Source organism: Melopsittacus undulatus, chromosome 7 (genome assembly GCF_012275295.1).
Source record: "Melopsittacus undulatus isolate bMelUnd1 chromosome 7, bMelUnd1.mat.Z, whole genome shotgun sequence".
NCBI lineage: Eukaryota > Metazoa > Chordata > Aves > Psittaciformes > Psittaculidae > Melopsittacus > Melopsittacus undulatus.
The window spans coordinates 19,167,562-19,188,132 of record NC_047533.1 but is presented as its reverse complement, the minus strand read 5'-3'; the positions used below and the strand labels follow the sequence as shown (position 1 = coordinate 19,188,132).

General features: G+C 37.8%; 1 protein-coding gene across 2 annotated transcripts; it reads right to left on the bottom strand.

Moving 5' to 3' along the window:
- Positions 1-1,206: 1,206 nt before the first annotated feature.
- Positions 1,207-20,216, bottom strand: ANAPC4 (anaphase promoting complex subunit 4). Of its 2 annotated transcripts, none has more exons than XM_031043512.2 (28): positions 20,064-20,216; positions 19,392-19,497; positions 18,215-18,347; positions 17,002-17,076; positions 16,845-16,871; positions 16,705-16,749; positions 15,620-15,704; positions 15,132-15,242; positions 14,486-14,569; positions 14,155-14,241; positions 13,833-13,900; positions 13,700-13,742; positions 13,516-13,592; positions 12,975-13,075; positions 12,844-12,895; positions 12,488-12,543; positions 11,269-11,315; positions 10,674-10,730; positions 10,473-10,529; positions 9,571-9,664; positions 8,469-8,566; positions 7,274-7,335; positions 7,151-7,189; positions 6,962-7,063; positions 5,745-5,822; positions 4,781-4,951; positions 3,447-3,570; positions 1,207-3,002 (listed from the first exon to the last, which is right to left on the bottom strand). In XM_031043512.2, exons 1-28 carry the CDS (start codon positions 20,169-20,171, stop codon positions 2,787-2,789), a joined length of 2,403 nt encoding a protein of 800 aa, XP_030899372.1. In that variant the 5' UTR covers positions 20,172-20,216; the 3' UTR covers positions 1,207-2,786. The 2 variants fall into 2 exon arrangements, with proteins under 2 accessions (XP_030899372.1, XP_005142934.1); XM_005142877.3 differs by having other exon boundaries at positions 13,836-13,900.
- Between the last annotated feature and the right edge of the window lie 355 nt (positions 20,217-20,571).

Sequence of the window (20,571 nt, the reverse complement as noted above, 5' to 3'; positions counted from 1 at the left end):
ATGGTGCTGTGGTTTGGTTGTTTTTTTTCTTAGAATTCCTCCACAGTGGAATCTCCATAGGGATCCCTATGTAATTTTGTTTCTGCCTCCCTGAAACTCACCCTCTGGCAATTCCTTTAATCCCCTCTCCTCATTCATGTGCATTTTCCTTATTGGTTATTATGAAGTGATCTCTGGTGAAGTCTTCCCCTCTCCCAAAAGTTCTTCTTACTGCTACAATTGCTCCATGCCACAAACTAAACCAGCTCTTCCGCCCTAAACCAGTTTGTGAAGCAAGAAATTAGTCACAGCTCCAAAAGCAACAGCCAGCTTAGTGTAGTGAGAGACCTTAGATAATACTGTAGTATATAACAAGACACAAAGACAACTCTACAGATACTAAATACAGGCCACAGAAACTTACTAATCAATTTAAGTACTTTATATAGATGGCTTTCCCATTATGTCAAGGCTTACATATGGACTTAAAGCTTTTTTAAGTAGGTTTTTCAAAGCCAAGCAGCATCAGGACCAACTGCGGGTACTGTTACGAAAATATACACCCCGTCTGCTTCCTGCAAAGCAAAAGAGTTAACTAAAACAAGCTTTTGTTCACTATTTCTCTCCATCTGTCTTTTTGCTCAGCTGAAGTGGTCATTTATGAAGGCAGGTGCAAGCATGTAATGAAATACATCCATGTAAGTGGGAGACAAAAGTACCATTGCATGCCCAGGCTGTGAAGTAAATCAGCACCAAGTGTTGTGAGACCAAAGCAAAAACTCAACAATATGGCAAGTTTTGAAATCCTAGAGATCAGTCATAAAAGGCATTGACGAGAGGCTTGGAAAAGGGATTACACGAGGTGAACAGCAGAAAAGAAAAGCTGATCAAGATCTTTTAAAAAACTAGAAATGCCACATACAAAACAGGTAGACATCAAAAAAGAGGCATCAGTAAATGACTCTTAGAAGACCTAAAGATTAGCATGACAAACACTATATCGTGTACATACTTGATGAGAACATAGAAGTTCTTTTGACTACAAAACTGGCAAGGAAGAATGAGTACTCCCAGCAGAAAAAGGCTTACTAAGCCTCCAGTTAGCATTAAAAAAAAGATGATGAGGAGATCAAAGTGGCAAGTGAAATCACTGCATCCAGACACCACCAAAATCCTGAAAATAATCTAGGTCAATTATTTCCCATCACCTTTTTGAAAACACATCCATAAGCACACCACAGACACATTTATTATTAGAGAAATAAAAATTTTGACAGAAGGATCAGCAATGCAATCAGAAGCACTGACCGAAACTAGTGTAGTCCTATCATGTCACTGTGAAATGTATGAAGTGCACACACACTTATCCCAGCCAGAAACAAAACTTCCATTGATTCAAGTATATCCAAGACTGGACTAGAAAAATTCATAACCACCTTAAGATTTTTGAAGAGCATGCACCTGTGGCATGGACACACCCGCTATCAACACAGAAACAATAGTGGACAGGACAAATCTGATTTCTATATGCCCATGGGCTAAAACTGCTCAGCAGAAAGCACACCAGAACAATTGTTTCCAAGCACTGTAGTGTGACAATTTTTGAAGTTAGGTCAGAAGCAATAGTTTCCTGGAAGGACACAAGGCCAGGCTTAAGCTGAGTGGGTTTTGTTGTAGCTGCAATTTCTCATCAAGAGTAACTGCTCTACACAGAAAGCCCACAGCACTTTTGAATGGGCATTTCTAGTCCTTCTCTCCTACAGCTTTTCATTGTGCCTTCAACCATCAACATCTGTTAGATGAGAACAGCAAACAGCAAGCAGCTGAAAAGTGAAAAAATAAGAAGTCCCTCTCAGAACTGAACAGCTTTGTTTACAAGGATCTTTCTCAAACAGTCCAAAACCTTCAAAAGTTCACTTTAAAAACCAGTAACTTAAAAGTGCCATATTTCAAAACAAGACAAAGATGGCAAGCCTGGTATATGATCTCTGCAATGCCAAACAGCAATTTCAGATTTCTTTACTCATGAAGGTACAGAAGGGAGCATATGCATAAGACCTGGTCCTCTTCACAGGTAGAAAGTACACTCACTGTTTTGAAGGAAGATCATGCATGTAGCAGCAATATTAATTTAAAGAAATGAGTTTTGAGTGAGCTAAGACTGACTGCTAGTAGGGAAGAAAATATTTTAGATTACTAAACACTGTTTCTAGCTGCTACCACTTAACACTGATTCATTCCTAGAGAAATACATAAATTAGCAAGCAACACGATCATGCTGAAGCCTATGCATGACAAATAATGCTACATCAGAAAAAAAAATTGTTGTAACTTTAAATTTTGTTGTCTAACTAGTCTTAGGCTGATCTGCAAGCTTGCTGTTGGCCATACTCTTAAATTTCAGCTCTACAGGAAGCCTCTGCACCCATTATTAGAACATGAAGTCTGAAAGAAAAGAATTCAGCTCTGAGTTTTGTTGTTTTCACATACATGTTCATTTTATCTTAACGGTATTCAGGACTGAGCAGGTTAACTACAAAAAACATCATTTGGTATTTCTTTTTCTCCTCATCTATAAAAAAATGTAAATGGAAAAACCTCTCAGGGAAATTTAGTTCATACCAAACCATGTGCCAGACAAAAAAGGGACAGATAAGTGTATTCTAGAACACAAGTCTTGGCCGAGAATCAACACACAACTCTTGACGCACATCTTACTACAGCTGCTTGAGTAGGTACATGGTACATAATCTCAACAGCCTGAAGTTAGGTTACAGTCTTGTCCTTTACCAACATAAAAGCCTATGTCAAGGATCCAGACTTGATTCATGTTCTTCAGTTTCATCAGGTAGCTCTTCAGCAGATGCACCACATACATTGTCCTGGTTATCTGCAGACTGATTTAGCTCATCAGGTTCCCCAGCTGCAGTCTGAGTTGTTTCTTCTTCCTCTTCTTCCTCAGCTTCTCCATCATCTTCCACATCCATCTCAAACACCCTCACATGACGGAGATTTGAACTTAGCTATGGAGACATTAAGAAGTTTCCATTAATATTGTTTTTTAAAAAAAGCACTAGTATCATCTCAAATGTCAGTCATGAAAATGGCATTTCTTTGAAATGAAAGTATTGAGGAAATAAGCAACTTTTTAATTGCTCTGCAAGGTAAAAAGTAAAGCAAATAGATACATAATCTTCTGTTAGTCTTCCATGCTGTGTTACAAGAGAGGTATGACTGTATCCCAATACACTTATAACAGATCATAAGAGAATAATCTATTTATAAATATTTTAGTATTGATTTATTATTTTATTAATTAAAAATATTATTGGTTATTTATTATAAATAAATGTTTTCTTTTTCTTTGCTAATTCTTACTAAATTAGCAGACACTGGTGATCACTTTCTCCAGTCATAACATCTTTCCTTTAACAGTTTACAAGCTGTTTCTCAGATACTGTACTTACCACACAGGAAACTTTCCTAATGCCATTTACAGAAACATACTGAGCTTTCATATTCTCAAGCACTCTCCACTGATTCTCCAAGACGACAGTACATGTGGGTATCTCACCAATTTGCTCATCCAGCCTGCACACAAGAAGAAGCAGAAAGCTTGTACATAAGAAACTATTCCAGTTCTAAGACAAACCTCAGTCAGTCCAGTTTTTTTTATATATCTAAGTTTTATTGTATCATATGCAACAAGCAGATTAGCATTTGAAACCATTGTAATGCTGCTATGGATATTCTAAAGAGGGGAATCCAACTGCAAAGACACAGCATACTTCATCTGAGGTAAAAGATTACAGCAGGTGAGAAGGGAGTTGTAAAGCCTGATCTTCCCAAAACTAACAGCTACTGCAGGAGGATGAGGATGGCATCCTTCAGATGTTTCCTCTGCAAGAGAAGGGATTTCTGAACAAAGTCCTGTAGGCAATGCCTTCACTTACACAGAAGTTTAGCCTCCATGACCTTTCAAAGATGTTTTACTCCAGTTTCTTCCCATTCACAGAGAGTGTGTGAAGGGCCCCCTGCCTACTACAGTGGCCAGGATTAGTCTGAACTTACTTTTAGTATTTTCTGTTAATTCTTCAATACACAACTTCTTTGGAGCATAAAAAGAAATATTTACAGTTCAGTACGGCTCTTTGTTTTGAGGTAACAATGTATTTTAAGCAATACACCAGAGAGGCATAGAGAGAAAAAAGAAAAAGCAAGTGAGGCTCAACAACTAAAAGATCAGATTCACCGCTTGAACGACACTGGTCTTTTTTTGGGTGTGTGTCAGTTCACTTCCCCCAGATGTTCTTCTCTCCCTAAGCCAAGACAGGCATCAGTTTTGATCTTTCAGGGCTAAGGTGACAATAGCTGTATGTGTGACTACCAGGGAAAGGATGAAGAAATATTTGAGTATCCTTATTACAAGGCAGAGGTATAAGAACAAACAGGCTGAAAACATCCTAAATTCAAGTATTCTAACCAGCAAAGTTAGCATCCTCTAAAGAAAATATTACCTCTGGATCTATAGGATGTCTGCAGTTGGTTCTCCCATTTCACAAAAGCATATGCACATGTAGTATTCAGTCTCAAAAAAAGCAAAATCAATCCCAACCCCTAAAAACCACAAACCAAATTTTTAGGAAGCTTCCATCTCTGCACTCCACTGCCCTGGCACAAAGCTTTTCTCTTTAAAATATTTACACACACACAAGGCATGAGCAATTGTACATGATTAGAATACATGCTTAATCTGCTTTTCAGTTCTACATTTTCAGACTTGCTCAAAGTTTTTCAGTACCTTCTAGTACAATCCCAAATTAATTCCCCATCTTGGTCCTCATCTGTGTATACTGAAGATAAAGGCAACTGAGCCAACACTCTCTCCTTCCCTTCTTGTTCCATGCTCTCCTTCAGAACTACAGTTACAGTTTCATCATCATAGAAGTGTGCATCTAAACAACTGTAGCATCTATAGGAAAATAATTGAGAAAGGAATAAAGTCAGAACTAAAATATTTTTAAGTTGCACAGCATTCATGTTAAAAATTATTCAGCAGCTAACAGGGAGCTTTACTGTAAATGGTAAAAGGTCAGTCATGCAGCTAAGACACTGAAAGACAGTTATAACCATGTCAGATTCCTGTGTGATCCAGGAAAAATTATTCTGAAAGGAAAAAAAACCCAAATAAACAAACAAACAAAAAACCAACACACAAACCCCCCCCAAATAGAATTACTAGTAATCTTATTTTGTCTCTGTTCAGGTGAAGTGTAAGGAATAGTAAACACAAACACCAAAGAAAATTTAGAAACATATCTGAAGGTATTGAGGGCAATCACATCTGACCTTTCCACATGAAAACGGTGAGCTTAGTCTGCCATGCCTTTTAGGATGCCTTCATTTGGGCATATCAAGTGTCTCTCCATCCTACTTAAAGAACATCACAGATAGAAGCAAAATCTGCTTCCAGCTAGCTTGCTTTCTTGTGTGTGTGCTAAAACCTCTAGTTTTCAGATACAAAACTAAAATATACTTGATCTCGTAACGAAATGCAGTTTCACAAATGACTCTCACAGTCCTGCAGCTTCATGCACCTGCGCCATCTCCTACAGCCCAACTCACCCAAGGCCTACAAGGTGGTTCAGTAACTGAAGTAGTAATTGCAGGATAAAAGCCAAACTATAATGTCTCAGAAGTTAGCTTAATGTGAAATAACCAGACATTAGAAAACATGGTTCTGCAAGAAATATCAATATACTGACCTGGAGTCTGAGCTCTCATTTATACTGTTGCTCAAGAAGTTTCCAAACTCTACTGCAAGAATTCCATTACTGACAGATCTAAAACAATAGTGTTCATTAGTGCAGTTGATAACTTCTTTTCCATTCATAGAGAATCCAAAATCTCTAAAGGCAACTGTCATAAGAGATGGTGTAAGACTAGCTAAGGTTAGCAAGTCTACAACCAAAACAAGTCTACAACAAGTCTACAACCCAAACTGATGCAACTGGTGGATGACAACCTTTTGATTTCCTCTGCCCTCACCAAAATATGATTAATGGAGTCAAACAGGAAATAGAGTTTGGCTTGTGGGATACAGTTCTTCTCTGCTGGACTCATTTCAATTGTCCTAATCTCAGGTCTGTTGAGTTTCTTGATATTCAATTCTACAGAAAACGAGTTTAGACTGTTTTAGGTATCAGTGAGGGAGGAAACAGGATAGGAACTACATCACAAAGCTGTCATTTTGTCATCAGCAGCTCTCAACTGGAAACACAGAAGATAACATCAAAATACGTTTTCTTTAACAGTAAATTTGCTTTTAAAATTCCCACCCCAATCACAGTTCATTATCTCCTCAAATTAAATGACAAGGATTATAAAAATCAGTATTTTATGGAGGAGGAATTTCTGTTGTTTTCTAAACCCAGATCATTTCAGTGATCCCACTAGCAGAATGCATCATAAACAGATGTATCAGTACAACTAAGCAGTGACAAACTGCATCTTGGACACAGAAGCTCTTGAAGGTTCACAGAACCACACCCCAAAGATATATTTTATTTGCTGCACTGCTTCCCATTTTCCCTAGAGTACTGAAAGGTGTCAGTCAAAGGCTACAAGTGGTTAAAAAACCCCCCACAACACTGACAGTAAGACAAAGCAACCCTGCAAGCACAATTCCCTGTAATTTTCCATAAGTTTGCATAAGTAACTGTGAGGAGCAAAACTAAGGGAGCCTGATTTTCTTCCTAAACCTAAAATCATCTTGGGTCTTATGATTACATTTTCTGTGTCTAACACAACAGAAATTCCTGTTGCAGATTCCTACTGCACTTCCTAATGTCTTCCTCGTTTTCTCTAGTATCCAAGAAAAATTGTATTCACGCTGCTTATTCCTTCTTTTTACAAATAAATTTGAGTTGTGATTCCTGTGTACATAAGTACCAAACCTCACAAACCACTTTTTCCCTCTTACCTAGAAGTATCAGTATGTCTTCTCAAAATGTATATTTTAGAAATAGAATCTTCTAACATGGTGAAGAGAACATAATGTATATTGGATGTTTTGTCATTCCACCTGTAATGTGAGGGAAGGAAATGAAAACGCAGATTAAGTTTCAATAACTGGTAAATGACACAGAACAAGGAATATTAGTATACTTACAGAAATGGTAATTTAAATAACTGAGGTGTGGAATCTTCACTGAAAAGAAAAAAAACAAACTAGTTTATTAAAAGCTGCTGTAATTTTGTGCAATTGAGCTTTAGAAATAATGTAAATAAATACCTTTGAGAAGTTTTGTAAAGAGACATGCAGAATGCTTGATGCACTGACTTTCCAATTACATCCTAACAAAAACAATGAAAATAGGCCAAAAAAATGCAGTCAGTTATTCATAACTGTACACAATTTTAAAGACAAGGAAAAAAACCAAACCCAACCAAACAAAAACCAGCAACCAAAACCACCTGAGTACATCTGAAAAAATCCACCGATACTTACGCTGGAATAAACGTCCCTATTGCAAACACTGCTGTCACTTGATACACTAAGCATTGGTTAACATCTTTGTTGGTGACATGGACAGTAGGATTGAGTGTGCTCTCAGCAAGTTTGCCAACCACACCAAGCTGTGTGGTTTGGTTGATACACTACAGGGAAGGGATGCCATCCAGAGGGACCTTGATACACTTGAGAGGTGGGCCAGTGCAAACCTTATGAAGTTCAACAAGGCCAAGTGCAAGGTTTCTGCATGAGGGTTGGGGCAATCCCAAACACAAGTCTGGACAGAGAATGGATTGAGAGCAGCCCTGAGAAGAAGGGCTTGGGGGTGTTGGTTGATGACAAGTTCAACACTGACCTCAACAATACAAAAACCCGCTCGCAGCCCGAAAAATCAATTGTATCCTGACCTGCATCAAAAAAGCATGACCAGCAGGTCAAAGGAAGTGATCCTGCCCCTCTACTCTGATCTTGCGAGACCTCGCTTTAAGTACTGTATGCAGTTCTGGTGTCCTCAACGTAAGAAGGATGTGGACATGTTGGAGGGGGCTTTGAACAACTTGATCTAGTTGAAGGTGCACACCCATGACAGGGGGATTGAAACTAGATGATCTTTAAGGTCCCTTCCAACCCAACCCATTCTATGACTCTATGATTCTTCATAATGTACAGATTAATGTATTGCCAACTAATATATTTATCTAGTACACAGCACATACACCAAGTTGATTAACATTCAAAACAGACGCCAACAATGTGGGAACATAAGATATGAAACAAAAAAAACCCCTTATTATGCTCTTCCTGGCCAAAGGCTTGAGACATCATGGCAACAATGAAGCTGAGCTGCATACTATCACCTAAGCTGCAGGTACTCAAAGGCAAAGATTAAAACTTCAGGCCTTACTAAGCATGACTACTACCTTCAGTTGACTGCTAACGCTTGAATAAATTTCTAATTCATATAAATTGAACTTACCGCTGGCTTTAGTAAACACTGATCAATGACCCCTTCCATTTGTCTTTTGACAAAATGCAGTGATTTCTCAGGATAGTAAGGAAACAGAAGTGGACTTTCTGTAAACAGATAAAGTTCATGTGAAAAATGCCTGTATCTCTATAAAAAACATAATACACTATTATCAAAGTGACAAATTGGAATAACCCCAGTGGAGGATCAAAGAAGATGGTCACAGGGCTAGAGCACATGTTTTATAAGAAGTTGAGGGAGCTGGGTTCATTCAGCCTTTTGACTTTTGACAGTAGCCCTGATTTGGCTTCTATAAGACTGATTCATTCTTACAAAATGAACAACTTTGTAAGAAGACATTTAGCTTTGGAGATAATTTTGCTATTTATTTTAGGTACGTAACTTGTTTCTTTTCCAATGTTTAGCAGAAAAAAATGACACAAATTACATCAACAAAATTATATAAAACATCAAAAAAAGGCAGAAGGTGTCAACAACAGAAGCATTAATTCTCCTATAATCCTAGAAAAATCTCAATACTTGCCAAATTAATACCAAGAAAACCACTTAGAATTAAATAGGCAGAAAAAGGCAGCACTAGTAAACTCTATTACAAGACAGCTTATGCTGTGTAAGTTTTACAGTCTATGGTTTCTAAAGTTAAACAAGAAATATTTTGCCATCAGCTTGCTACAGTCTCTTATTTCTTTTTCACTACTAATTAACAAAATAGCCTCAGACTCCAGTGAAAGAGAACATGTAAGGACACTTCCCCCAGGTATGGCCTAAACATAATTATTACTTCCTTGAACTGTAATTAAGATCTCCTAAACCAGGCATCTCCTGGGATACCTTCCAAGCAACATTTCTGAGACTGGTACATAAGAAGGTAGGAAATTCCTCATACCCAGAAAATGGCTAATTGACTGGGTAAGCCACTGCATAAAAACTGTAAAATAACAAGGACCAGTTATTTTATTTTGCTCAGATGAAGACCGATGACTAACACTATAGAAATAACTCATAAGCATGAAAAAACAGATTATTATTCTACATTTGGTTACATTTTTACATGTATCTTTGTTAAACTTTTTACTAAAGCACAGGTTACCTTTAAGATGAGTAGTGTTTTTAAGAAAGTTAAACCACTGGTTTCCCTCTGTATTAGGTGGTGATACAAGGTCATCATCTTCATCTTTTAAGTACTAGAAAAGAAGCAGACATTTATATGATTGCATTTTAAGAATAAAGGACATCAGAATTCAACTCCAGCATCACCCCTCACAAGTCTGGTAAACATTTAATCTTAATTTAAGTCTTTACTTAGTCTTAAGTGTAGTCTTTAAACTAAATACTCCACCCCTTCTAGAAACAGTGAGAAAAATCAACTATTGTCTGAGATCACACAGTGATAGTTCCATAGGAAACTGATTTTTGAATCAAGTTTGAGCACAAGTGTTTCAAAATACAGTGATTAATGGCATAAAGACAAACACATTTCAGTTTTATGTTACTATTGCTGGCTGTGAAGAAGCTTCACTTTCCCTAAAAATACAGCATGTGTAAGGTAAAAATATAGGATACAGAATCAGAATCACAGAATAGTTAGGGCTGGAAAGGACCTTAAGATCATCTAGTTCCAACCCCCCTGACATGGGCAGGGACACCTCACCCAAAACCATATCACCCAAGGCTCTGTCCAACCTGGCCTTGAACACTGCCAGGGATGGAGCATTCACAACCTCCCTGGGCAACCCGTTCCAGTGCCTCACCACCCTAACAGGAAAGAATTTCTTCCTTATATCCAGTCTAAACCTCTGCTGTTTAAGTTTCAACCCATTACCCCTTTTCCTAATAATAGGTGAAAATAATTAAAATACTCGCCATTGCCGTTACTGGAATATGCAACACAGAGCAAAAGGGACAAAGAAGAAAAGTGGACACAGCTTTAAATCTTCTTTATCTAAGCATTTTCTCATTTATTCTTTTGCCATTTATTCCCTAGTTATTTACCTGGCCAACTCTCTCCACATTGAAATATTTTCCTTTACGATTGTAAAGTTCTGGTGCCTGAAAACATAATGCAAACAAACACATTATTTAAACCCAAAGTTAATGAGAAGTAATGTACAAAAAGATGATTGTGTAATTTTATTATAAGATTTTTCAGCTGGAATACAGTCAGATGCTGTACCTGGCAAACCAGTAACTTACCTCATTAAAGTGTTCAGTAAGAAAATCAGCAACAAACGTGATATCTTTTTGAGTCATCTAAAAGGAAAAAAAAAAACAAAATAATGAGAAAAGCAAAGGATAAGAAATACATTTCAATGAGCACAGAACACACAAGATCCCCCAGCCTGTCCTCAAAGAACACATGCTTCATGCTCCAACCTGCTTGGGAGAACTCTGCTGAACTCACTCTAGTTTACTCATGTCTGTCATATATAGGAGGGCCTCAAACCAGAGAAAGTATTCCAGATGCAATCTGATGAGTGCTAAGTAAGGAGGGTCCTGTCCATGCTCTTGTTAGTACAGCCCTGGTTACTCGGCCACCTTTGCTGCCAGGGCACACTGCTGGCTCATGCTCAAGGTCCATCCCAGCAGAGCTGCTCCTCAGCCAGTTGGGGTTCTCCTGTGCAATTGCAGGTGGTCACTCTTACCCAGGACAGAACCTTGCATCAACTTTCTCAAAGAAATGACAGACACTATCCTTTAAGTTTAGGAACAAAAATAAACCTTCAGCCTTGCACTCAAGGCAAGCAGAATACAGAATATGCCACCATTTATTAGAAAAAATTACTACTACCTTGTTTAGCTCTGGAAGCACATGATCTTCTGACATCCTCAACATGGCTGAGGGAAAAATTATATTCTTACTGCATTAATATTAATATGTTTTCCTAATATTCTTAGTTTTCCATGGCTATGTAATAAAACACAGTTAATAAAACAGGAAAGATTAATATGTCAGAAGCAAAAGAGTCTGGAAGGAAGACTTTGTAAAAGTGAGACTGAAATTATGCCTCACTTGCTCCACTAGCTTACAATACAAGTCTTGGCAAATATTCATCTTTCATCTTTTCCAACTGCACTGTAGCCTGTACAAGACTGAAAATATTAGAAAAGGGGTTCATAAGAATGTATGCATGCACATAGAGTAGTAAAACAGATATAAAACACATGAACAGTGTCACACCCAGAATAATGTGTTTTAAAATTTTAAATCAGCGAGGCTTAGATAAACAGTTCTCTGTTCAGTTTCAACACGAACAAACACAGTGAACATTTAAATAATCAGAGTTCTAACATTATGACAGAGAACTTCGATAGTTCTACTTTCTGCAATTTTCAAAATTACAATTATTATATTCTTGCTATTAAATGCTAACATAGCATTCCTGGTGCTTTTACAGTATCTGGTAAGACTGCTTAAGTTTTTTGTAAAGTAGTTCTAAAAAGATTGATTAAACATTATAAATCTATTCATAACCACTTGACAAGAATAGGCTGGCTAACAGAGCAATTCCTGCTGACATCTTACCTACAGCTACGCAGCTACAACTGGAGGTGACTATTAAGTGTATCCCAACATTCAGAGACTGTTTACATGTACGCATAACCTTACAGCTAACTAGGTTTCCCCAGGAGAAAAAAGCAAGTGACAGAGTAAGGAGAGTTAGATTATACTTCAAATATGGTGTAATCTCTATACTTGTTTAATTTCTCCAAGTCAAGACCAGCAAATTGCTCACGAAGCAGAAAACAGTCTGGAGCATCATTACAGCATAAGTATATATTTAATACCCACTGTTCACACAGTAAGTTTAATCAAGAATTATCAAATTTGTGATCTATGTATTATGCAATATTATAATTATTTGACTGTAATGTTTTACACATTCAGAAATTTTCTATGATAGAAATAAACAGATGATCATAACTAAGGCTGGTTTAATTACTTGCCAACATTTCCATGCTTACAATACAAAACAGATACTGTACGCTTACTGGGTCATTAAGCTTACCAACATACAGCCATCGAAAAAATGCCTTGAAGTTTTTCATACTACTGTCAATAACCCTGAGTAAGAAGTGAGAAAACAAATTACCAAATGTCATAAGCTGCCCCAAGCTTAAGCCCCATCTTTACTACAGAAAGGTCTGCAAGCACTATCAGGGGTTTTTTTTAAGTGCCCAGTGCAACCTTCCAAGTAGGACTGCTCTTGGGGTGTGAATCATTGAATTGCAGTGAGACAAGATATAAGCTCACCAGCAACAGAGAAGCCTTGCTCTCCCAACCTCCTCTATTCCCAGCCACATGCTCTTCCTTAGATACAAGGCTCAATAAGCATATTTTATACTCTCCAGACATTATACTTACTGAAGCAGCTCATTTGCTTTCAGGATGAAAGAACCAACAGCAGTGATAGCCTCTGCAAAAAGAGCTAACCATTATTATTAAGCTTTCAAAAGTGAAATCAGGGTTGGTAAGTAGCACACACATTACTGTACCTTCAATTCCAGATGCATCCAATCCCAGAGACTCATATTTTTGTTTCCATAAAGCCATTCCTTTCAATTCACTCAAGTGGTATAACAGTGCCTCAGAGCCACTAGGAATGCAGAAGAAGAATAATCATCTTTTAGCACCCTTTGGAAATTCACTGCTTCACTACATGCTATGTTTTCATCATTTACTGTGCAAAGAGGAGAGCTTTGCAGAGAGTGGTGGTCTGGCACGTAAAAGTACCACTCCACAGAAAAGCAAATACTGTCCTAATGATTTTAGCCACCATGCAAAGTTTGTGTGAATATTTTGCACAAATCCTGTAAGCACACCAGGCAGTGATATAGAGGAGACGTGCCATGAAGATTATTCAGAGTACTTCAATAGCTCTCCATTATCCAAAAGTAACACAGTACATTTTGTCACAATCATGATCTCTGCACCAGCACACCTACTTACAAAGAACCACCAATACGCATACTGTTTTTCAGCAAGGCAGATAATATGTCATTTTTTCTATAATTCCTTGGATATTCTGTGACTTACCTCTGCAAATGACTTATGACCAACTTTTGTATACTGGAATAGGAAGACTCTATGGACTGACCAAGTTTTTTTAAGCCCTGTTAGAAAAAGAAACACAAACACATAGTAACATTCTGTTGGTTTAAAAGAATAGTGAGTAAAATATATTGAAATAATTATCTGAATATGTTGAGTACTAACATACCTTTACTGTCAGTTGGTTCATTAGTAACGCCTGAAGCTCCAGACTGTAGGGTGTCGGAGAGAGAACCAAATATGCATTCATTTTGTATTTCAATATCAAATGCAAATGCATACTCAGATAAAACAATAGTAACTACCTTGCTTTGCCCCATAACAACAGCTGCATAAACTCATCCTGAACAGAAGTGGTTGTATTCTTTTCCTGTCAGTCAAAATGGTTGAAATAGATTGGTGAAGAGATTAAATCCAGGCTACCAAATAATCTCACAAACACTTGAATTAAAGTATATTGGAAAACCCAGCCCACATCCTTGAATGCTGAAATCAGACTACTGATCTGTGGAGACTTTCAATTGCATTACCCAGTAAAAATTCTAAGCAGTTTGCCATCACCAATAATCTGCTCTTAAGAAAATAAAGAAATTATTTGATTCTGTTATTTGATAGCCACAGTACCTGGACAAACTTTGTTAGTCGTGAATCCATCTGCATCAGTATTTCTTCCCATGCTTCACACATGCATGTCAATGACAACTTTATATACTGTAATACAGATACAGACATCAGTGTTATTCCCTTTTTTCTCCCTTAATACACATGCAAGAACTGGGTATTATTATACCAAGTGAAGCTATATTGCACTTATTATCAAATTCCAAGTTAGAACTCTACATTTACTTAAAACCAACTTAAGCTTCCTACTAGAAAACATTTACTTCACTTGCATTAAGAATATTGACACTGGTAGGAACTGTGGTATTAAGAGGATATTGTAACACAACTGTACCTGTAACAGAGTTGAAATATGAGTAAATTTCCGGGCCATTCGAGTTACCTCAGGTAAGTAACTTGATAACAGACTAGTGTCCAGCTATAACAAATAAAATAAACGACAGTTTACAGATGATGATTTATCTTTCAAGAAATTTTATATTACAGAAATGAAAAGAGAAACTGGGAGAACCAGAAGAAAACCTGATATTTCTCATTTCCTAAAGTTTATTTTAAGAGAGAAATAAATTTAATTCAAAGTGGCAATCTATAAAAAACTCCTGATAAGGTTCATCATTTTGAAGTTGTAAGAGTTATAGTTTAAAGGATGACTGTTCTGGGTAGACTAGATAATAAACAGAACTACTGGTATGCCTTCGTATGCAGAATGAAGAAAATCTGAGTAACTGTAATTGAATAAATGAATGTCTAATTTAAACTAATATTGTAAAAGAATGCCTCAGATCATCAGCATCAGACTCACTGGTGAAGCTGCACATTTACATGATAAATCCAAAAGCTAAATTGTGAATTTCAGAAAGGCTGTAAATAGTAGTTAGGGTTTTTTTCCCCACAAATAACGAGAAAGCAATAAAGATACCAGAAAGTAATTAGAAAAGCAGTTTCGCTTATAAAGAACATTTTAAAGTTACTTTACTTGCCTGAAAATATGTTATCTCAGCTTCTCTGTCTGAAGAGTCTCGTATCTCTGTAATAACCGACAGTGATTTCAAATCACTAGACAAACATAGTCCACGACAAGAACCTGCCACCTGAAGGATTCCAGTTTAAAAGTTAATGAAATATAGCATTTCCTCAAAGATGTATTTTCTGCTCTCACACATACAAAGACAACTGTGGTCAACAACACGTAAAAACAAAGTGGAATTTTCAGCTACTGTTCAGGAGCAAAAACACTCATTACTGTGGATTAATGCTGAACTTCGTTTCATTTGAAACAAGATGTCAAAACCACCAGGGATCTTTCCAACAACAGCCACACAACCCAATCAAGAGAAACAACTTTTCTTTAAAACTCAGCAACCTGCTTTCACTTATATGTAAGCATATATATGTATTTTTTTTTCATTCAGTTCAGCTGTAGTTTGGTGGATTATGAAACACAGATAGAGAAAGGAATGTAATATACCCCAGTTACTGTAGCAATCTTGAACATTCCGTAAGCATAAATCTCAATAAATCCACAGCTGCCACCAAGGACAAGAGCATTAAGCCTATAAAAATAGAAGAATGTGTTGATGAGCACAGTGAAACAAGTTATAATGCATACAAACATAATTCTTTACACTTAAATTCCATCCCTTCACTAAAGATTCTCTAAAGAATCTCTGAACAAAAAGAAACACTGCGCTAATGTCAAGTTTAAAAACAAAACAAGTTTCAGTGCCATTGATAAGACCTCCTCTAACATTTACAGAATGAATAGCAACTACTAAATTAACTGTTAAAATAGGGGAAAAAAAACCCAAAAAACAAAACAGGCACACAAGTCCTTCTTCACTGTTATATCTTCCAAAAGAAAAAAAGCAGCAGTTTCTAGCAGCAGCCCACCTATCAATAAAGTCTTAAGGAATAACTGGTGATAGACAGATGCCATTATTTTTTTTTAAGGAGGATGCTTCTCAGTGGTGAGACTGTAAAGAACAGCGAAAAAAGCAAATGGAAAAACAAGGTACTCCTCAAAAATGCACCGCAAGCATGTCACAGAACCAGTCTCAGTCTGCTAAACCACACTTTCTCCACCTTCTCCTGTTTTCCAGTAAGAGACATTTACCTTAAAGTAACCCTAATACAGCTGATTTCAGAGCTAATTTTAACTTTGTCAAACTCATGCAAACTCATAGAAATTTCCCATCTGTAACAAGATTTTACCAATGTCTCCGAGACCAGCTTAAGTAACACAACATAGCCTTCAAATGCAGCCCAAGAAACTTCTCCCAAGGAAAAGAATATATGGCACCAACAGCAGCTGCTGATAAAGTGCCTTATAATCCCTTTAAATTGAAGAGGGAAAGTATAAACTGATAGAGGCTTTAATATATTTTTGAACTATACCTTTGTACATGAAAAAAAAGAAACATTAGAAATCATTTCTCCAGGACTCTTAAATATAGATTAACATAAAAGTAACCCCACTAGTATCCATTATTTTATAGCTTTATATAAAAAAAAACAAACAACAAAACAACCCTACAACCCTAATACAGAATTTACCTTACATCACCCAGAAGCTTCATAATCTCATCTGACTTTTCTTCACTGAAAATAGAAAATGTATGATTAGGGTTTATGCAGCTTGTCTCAATACCAGAAAACAAAACAAAAAATAGAGAGATAAAATACCAATTTCTTACCTGAAAATTTTTGCAGTAGTACTGTAACTGAAAAGAAATATTCTCAGTAACAGTGAGCAAACCTCTAATCCAAAGCACCCGTACTCATTAGAGATGAATAACCAAAGACAACGAACAACAGATTGTATCTTCCCAGATTTATTAGTATAATGCTTACTTTTTTGGTAGCGCTGGTAATTTAGGCAAAAGGAGATTTGATTCGTCCTCAGCATTGTAAAAGGAAGTGAGAAAACTGAAAAGAAGTAAGACTGTCTTTACCACCCAAGCTGTAAAAATGGGGGGAAAGAGAATTTCTAACTTCAGCATTACAATATATAGTCATTACATCATATATATTAGTTACAAATATAAAAGGATGATTCCTTATGGAACCTTTAGTAATTTATCAAATGATTGAACTAATAAAAGAAGTCTGAAAATCTCTTTTTTACTACCACCAAAGAAGAATATGAAGTTTGTATCTGCTGTCTCAATAGCTTACCATCAAATCCCTCATCTCCTGTACTACAGTTACTGACCAAAGCTTTCTGTTCAAGCCCTGCAGTATAACCCACCTATACTTCAGAAAAGCTATAGGCATATTACAGCGAGAGGAAGACTACATTGCAATACTAAATACCATACCTCAGACATGCCAGAAGGATGAGATTCTGCATAAGGAGATAAGTCTATTCCCATCAGGAGAAGAGGCAGTTATTTCCCTGACATTTTAAGACTGGCGTTTTCTGGAGGACGGTGGGATCTAACATTACCCCCCTTTTTTAAAATCAATGTTTTACTTATTTTCTAGTACTGCAACAAGGTGCATATCAGAGGTTTTTGTAAGACCACAGAAACAGGGACCATGAATGCCACAGAGTTCATGGTCACTAATGGCAGTCTGACTTCCTGAAGCAAGTAAACCCACAACAGAAATGCCAGTGGAGTTGAATGTAACACCAAAGACACACTGTGAAAGATACAGCACCAAACTAAAGATCTTGAAAACACAAGTGAATAAAGATCTCAGTATAATGCTTATTCTAACGAAACAGATTAACATTATTATTATTAGCTTAATAAATTAATTGGTACTGAAGCAAAATGGTTGTACAAGCTAACACTAGACTGAGGTGGACACTCAAGATCATACTGCAATTTTTGTGTATAACTTAATGAACCGTAAGATTAAGATATCAACACTAAAAATAAGTGTATAAAGTTTCTAGTCTAACAAAAAGGAAAATTTCAGCCAAATGGTAAAAAAAAAAAGGCAGAGCTATGTAATATAGTATTATTTTATATGACTGCTTGTAATGTTCCAAGCATAAACTCTTAGCAAGGTGGCACTACATAGCCAATAATCTACTTCCAGGGTTGTTCAGACTCACCTGCTTTCCTCAGTTACTTCCATCCAATGCATGTATGTAATAGATGAGTCCACAGAGAAAGAGTGCAAGCTTTCAGGTTTTTCTACATCACACAGAATAATCCGCTTGGTATCAGTGAGGCCAAAAGCCAGAACTAGAGAAAGACAAGTAAAATATATAAATAACCAATGTGCAAAATTTAGTACTTTATACTGAACTAGAAAATGAAGTGTCTTCAAAGCCAATTTATGGGCAGAATTTTCTTTGTCTATGTACAGTCCTTCCAAATTCTCATTTGAAAACTACTTACTAGAATGGAACTTCGAATTCCTATCATATTTTAGGTGATAAATTTAAGTCAAAGGCCTGATTTCACAATTACCTATCTACATGTTGAACTGAATATGCTTCTAGCACTTCTAACAGCAGCTCTGACATAGCAGAGGCTTCAGTTTTTGCAAATTTGAGGCCATAATTACACATAAAGACTGTCCACCAAGAACGTTTCGGATTTATTACAACAGAATAAAATTTTTAGACTTGCTAAGCAACTTGTGCATCACCTTCTTAATTTTATTCATCCGTAAAGCATATGGCAGGCATAGGTTTCTGTGCTTGCTTCCTTGTAATCATAGACAACCAGCTTAAAAAGAAGTTTCTTAAAATCCACATACTCTGTCATAAAACAATACGAGTAGTTTTCACCCATGTCACAGAAGATTGCTCCCATTCTTCCACCAATAATGTGTCAAAAAAAACCCAAGATTCCCCCTAATAATTTAACATTATTTCTGTTGATAAGGGGCTTTTTTTTCATCTTGTTTTATTTTTAGAGCAATTTTAGCCTCTGCAGTTCAGCCTGTGTTAAATAAGCTAAGCTCTCCAGTCAATCCTGACCAGCCTCTTGCTCTCCCAATAAATTTTGTACTACATACAATATTCTGCTTAGTTAGGAATTTGAAGTTTTCCTGCTCCTTGAAAGCAGTATTTTGGACATAAATCCGCCTTGCAAATCTGTTTTGCAATTGATTTCAGCAGTGTAAACTTTGAATAAACCTACATAAAATTAAACCATCATTCTCTTCAAACACAAGTTTACTTAATTTCCTTCACAGATAGGAGGCATCATCACCCCAACTTCCACTGATTTCCAACAGGATTTTTATTGCATCATATCACCTCATATACTTGACATTACTTTTGCCATCTGGTCTCCAAGCAAGAGCAGTCACTTCTTTTCCTGTATTTTCATTTGGAGGCAAACTCCACACTCTTTGAAAGTTTGCAAGCCGATGGAGTAAAACCTACAAAGCAAACACATTCAAGACAAGACTAGTCCACATTCTCCCATTAATATGTCTGTAAATCAGTTCAAGATGCACTTCTTGTACCACTTCTAATATCTGTGGCTTAAATATTGTGTGCTCCTCTAGTAGATTCACTCCAATGTGGTTTTGGAAAGCAGTTTATAGCAACAGAGAGAAACAAGCTGTACCTTATACAAATAAGCCTGTAACCAACAGCGTTTATCCACACCTCCCTAGCTGAGCACAACCGAAAGCACACTCTTCATGTATGAACAGCAGTTCCAGGAGAAAAAAATAATAAGTGAAAATAGATTTAATATAAATAGGAACTTTCGTGTGCTTTAAAACCCCATCGCTGCAGACAGTGAGACCATCAGTGGATTTGTTTGGAAATAAGGAAGTAAAAAAGGAAGGTGCAGTAAGTATGGAGAAGCTGGATAAAAAATCCGCTATTCCCAGGCACCTGCCTTACCCCGCAGCACTATGCCGCAGCGAAGCGCACAGCAGAGGCAGAGCGCTTTCCTCTTCAGAGCCTCCCCTCAGCCCGGCGCCCCCGCACTCACCTCGCCCGCTCTATTGGCCAGGGCGATGAGGTCCCTTTTGGGGGACCAGGCCATGAAGACCACCTCCTGCGGCAGCTGCTTCTCGCCGACCTGCCGGAAGGCGGGCATGGCGGTGGGCGCTCCGCCCGGCCACCGACCGTGCTCCGAGCGACTCCCGAACCCCTTCCCCGCCGCCGGGCGCCCCTGAGCCCCCCAGAGCAGCCGGCCTCCCGCCTTCCGCGCCCGGCTTCCGGAGGCGGTGCTTCCCTGCACGGCGCGGATTGGGTCTGGTTACCCCCGGCAGCGCGGTGGTGCTTCCCGTCCCGCCCTCACGGCGGTGGCACCCGCCTGCCGTGTGCCCCTCGCCGTTCCCTCGCTCCTGGCACCGGGGATGAGGGACGGGCCCGCGGCAGTGGGGTTCCAGGCGGGCCAGGGCCCAGCAAGGTGTGACTGTGTGGGGGAAGCCCAGCCTGTCCTCCCTACAGTGCCAAGCAACGCTGCCTGACTTCAGGTAACAGCACAGGAGGTT

Coding starts and splice junctions, on each gene's coding strand:
- ANAPC4 (XM_031043512.2), bottom strand. CDS start 20,171: ATGCCCGCCTTCCGGCAGGTCGGCGAGAAGCAGCTGCCGCAGGAGGTG. Junction 14,570..15,131: donor CTGAGATAACATATTTTCAG/GCAAGTAAAGTA, acceptor TATTTGTTATAG/CTGGACACTAGTCTGTTATC. Junction 12,544..12,843: donor AAAGCAAATGAGCTGCTTCA/GTAAGTATAATG, acceptor CTTCTTACTCAG/GGTTATTGACAGTAGTATGA.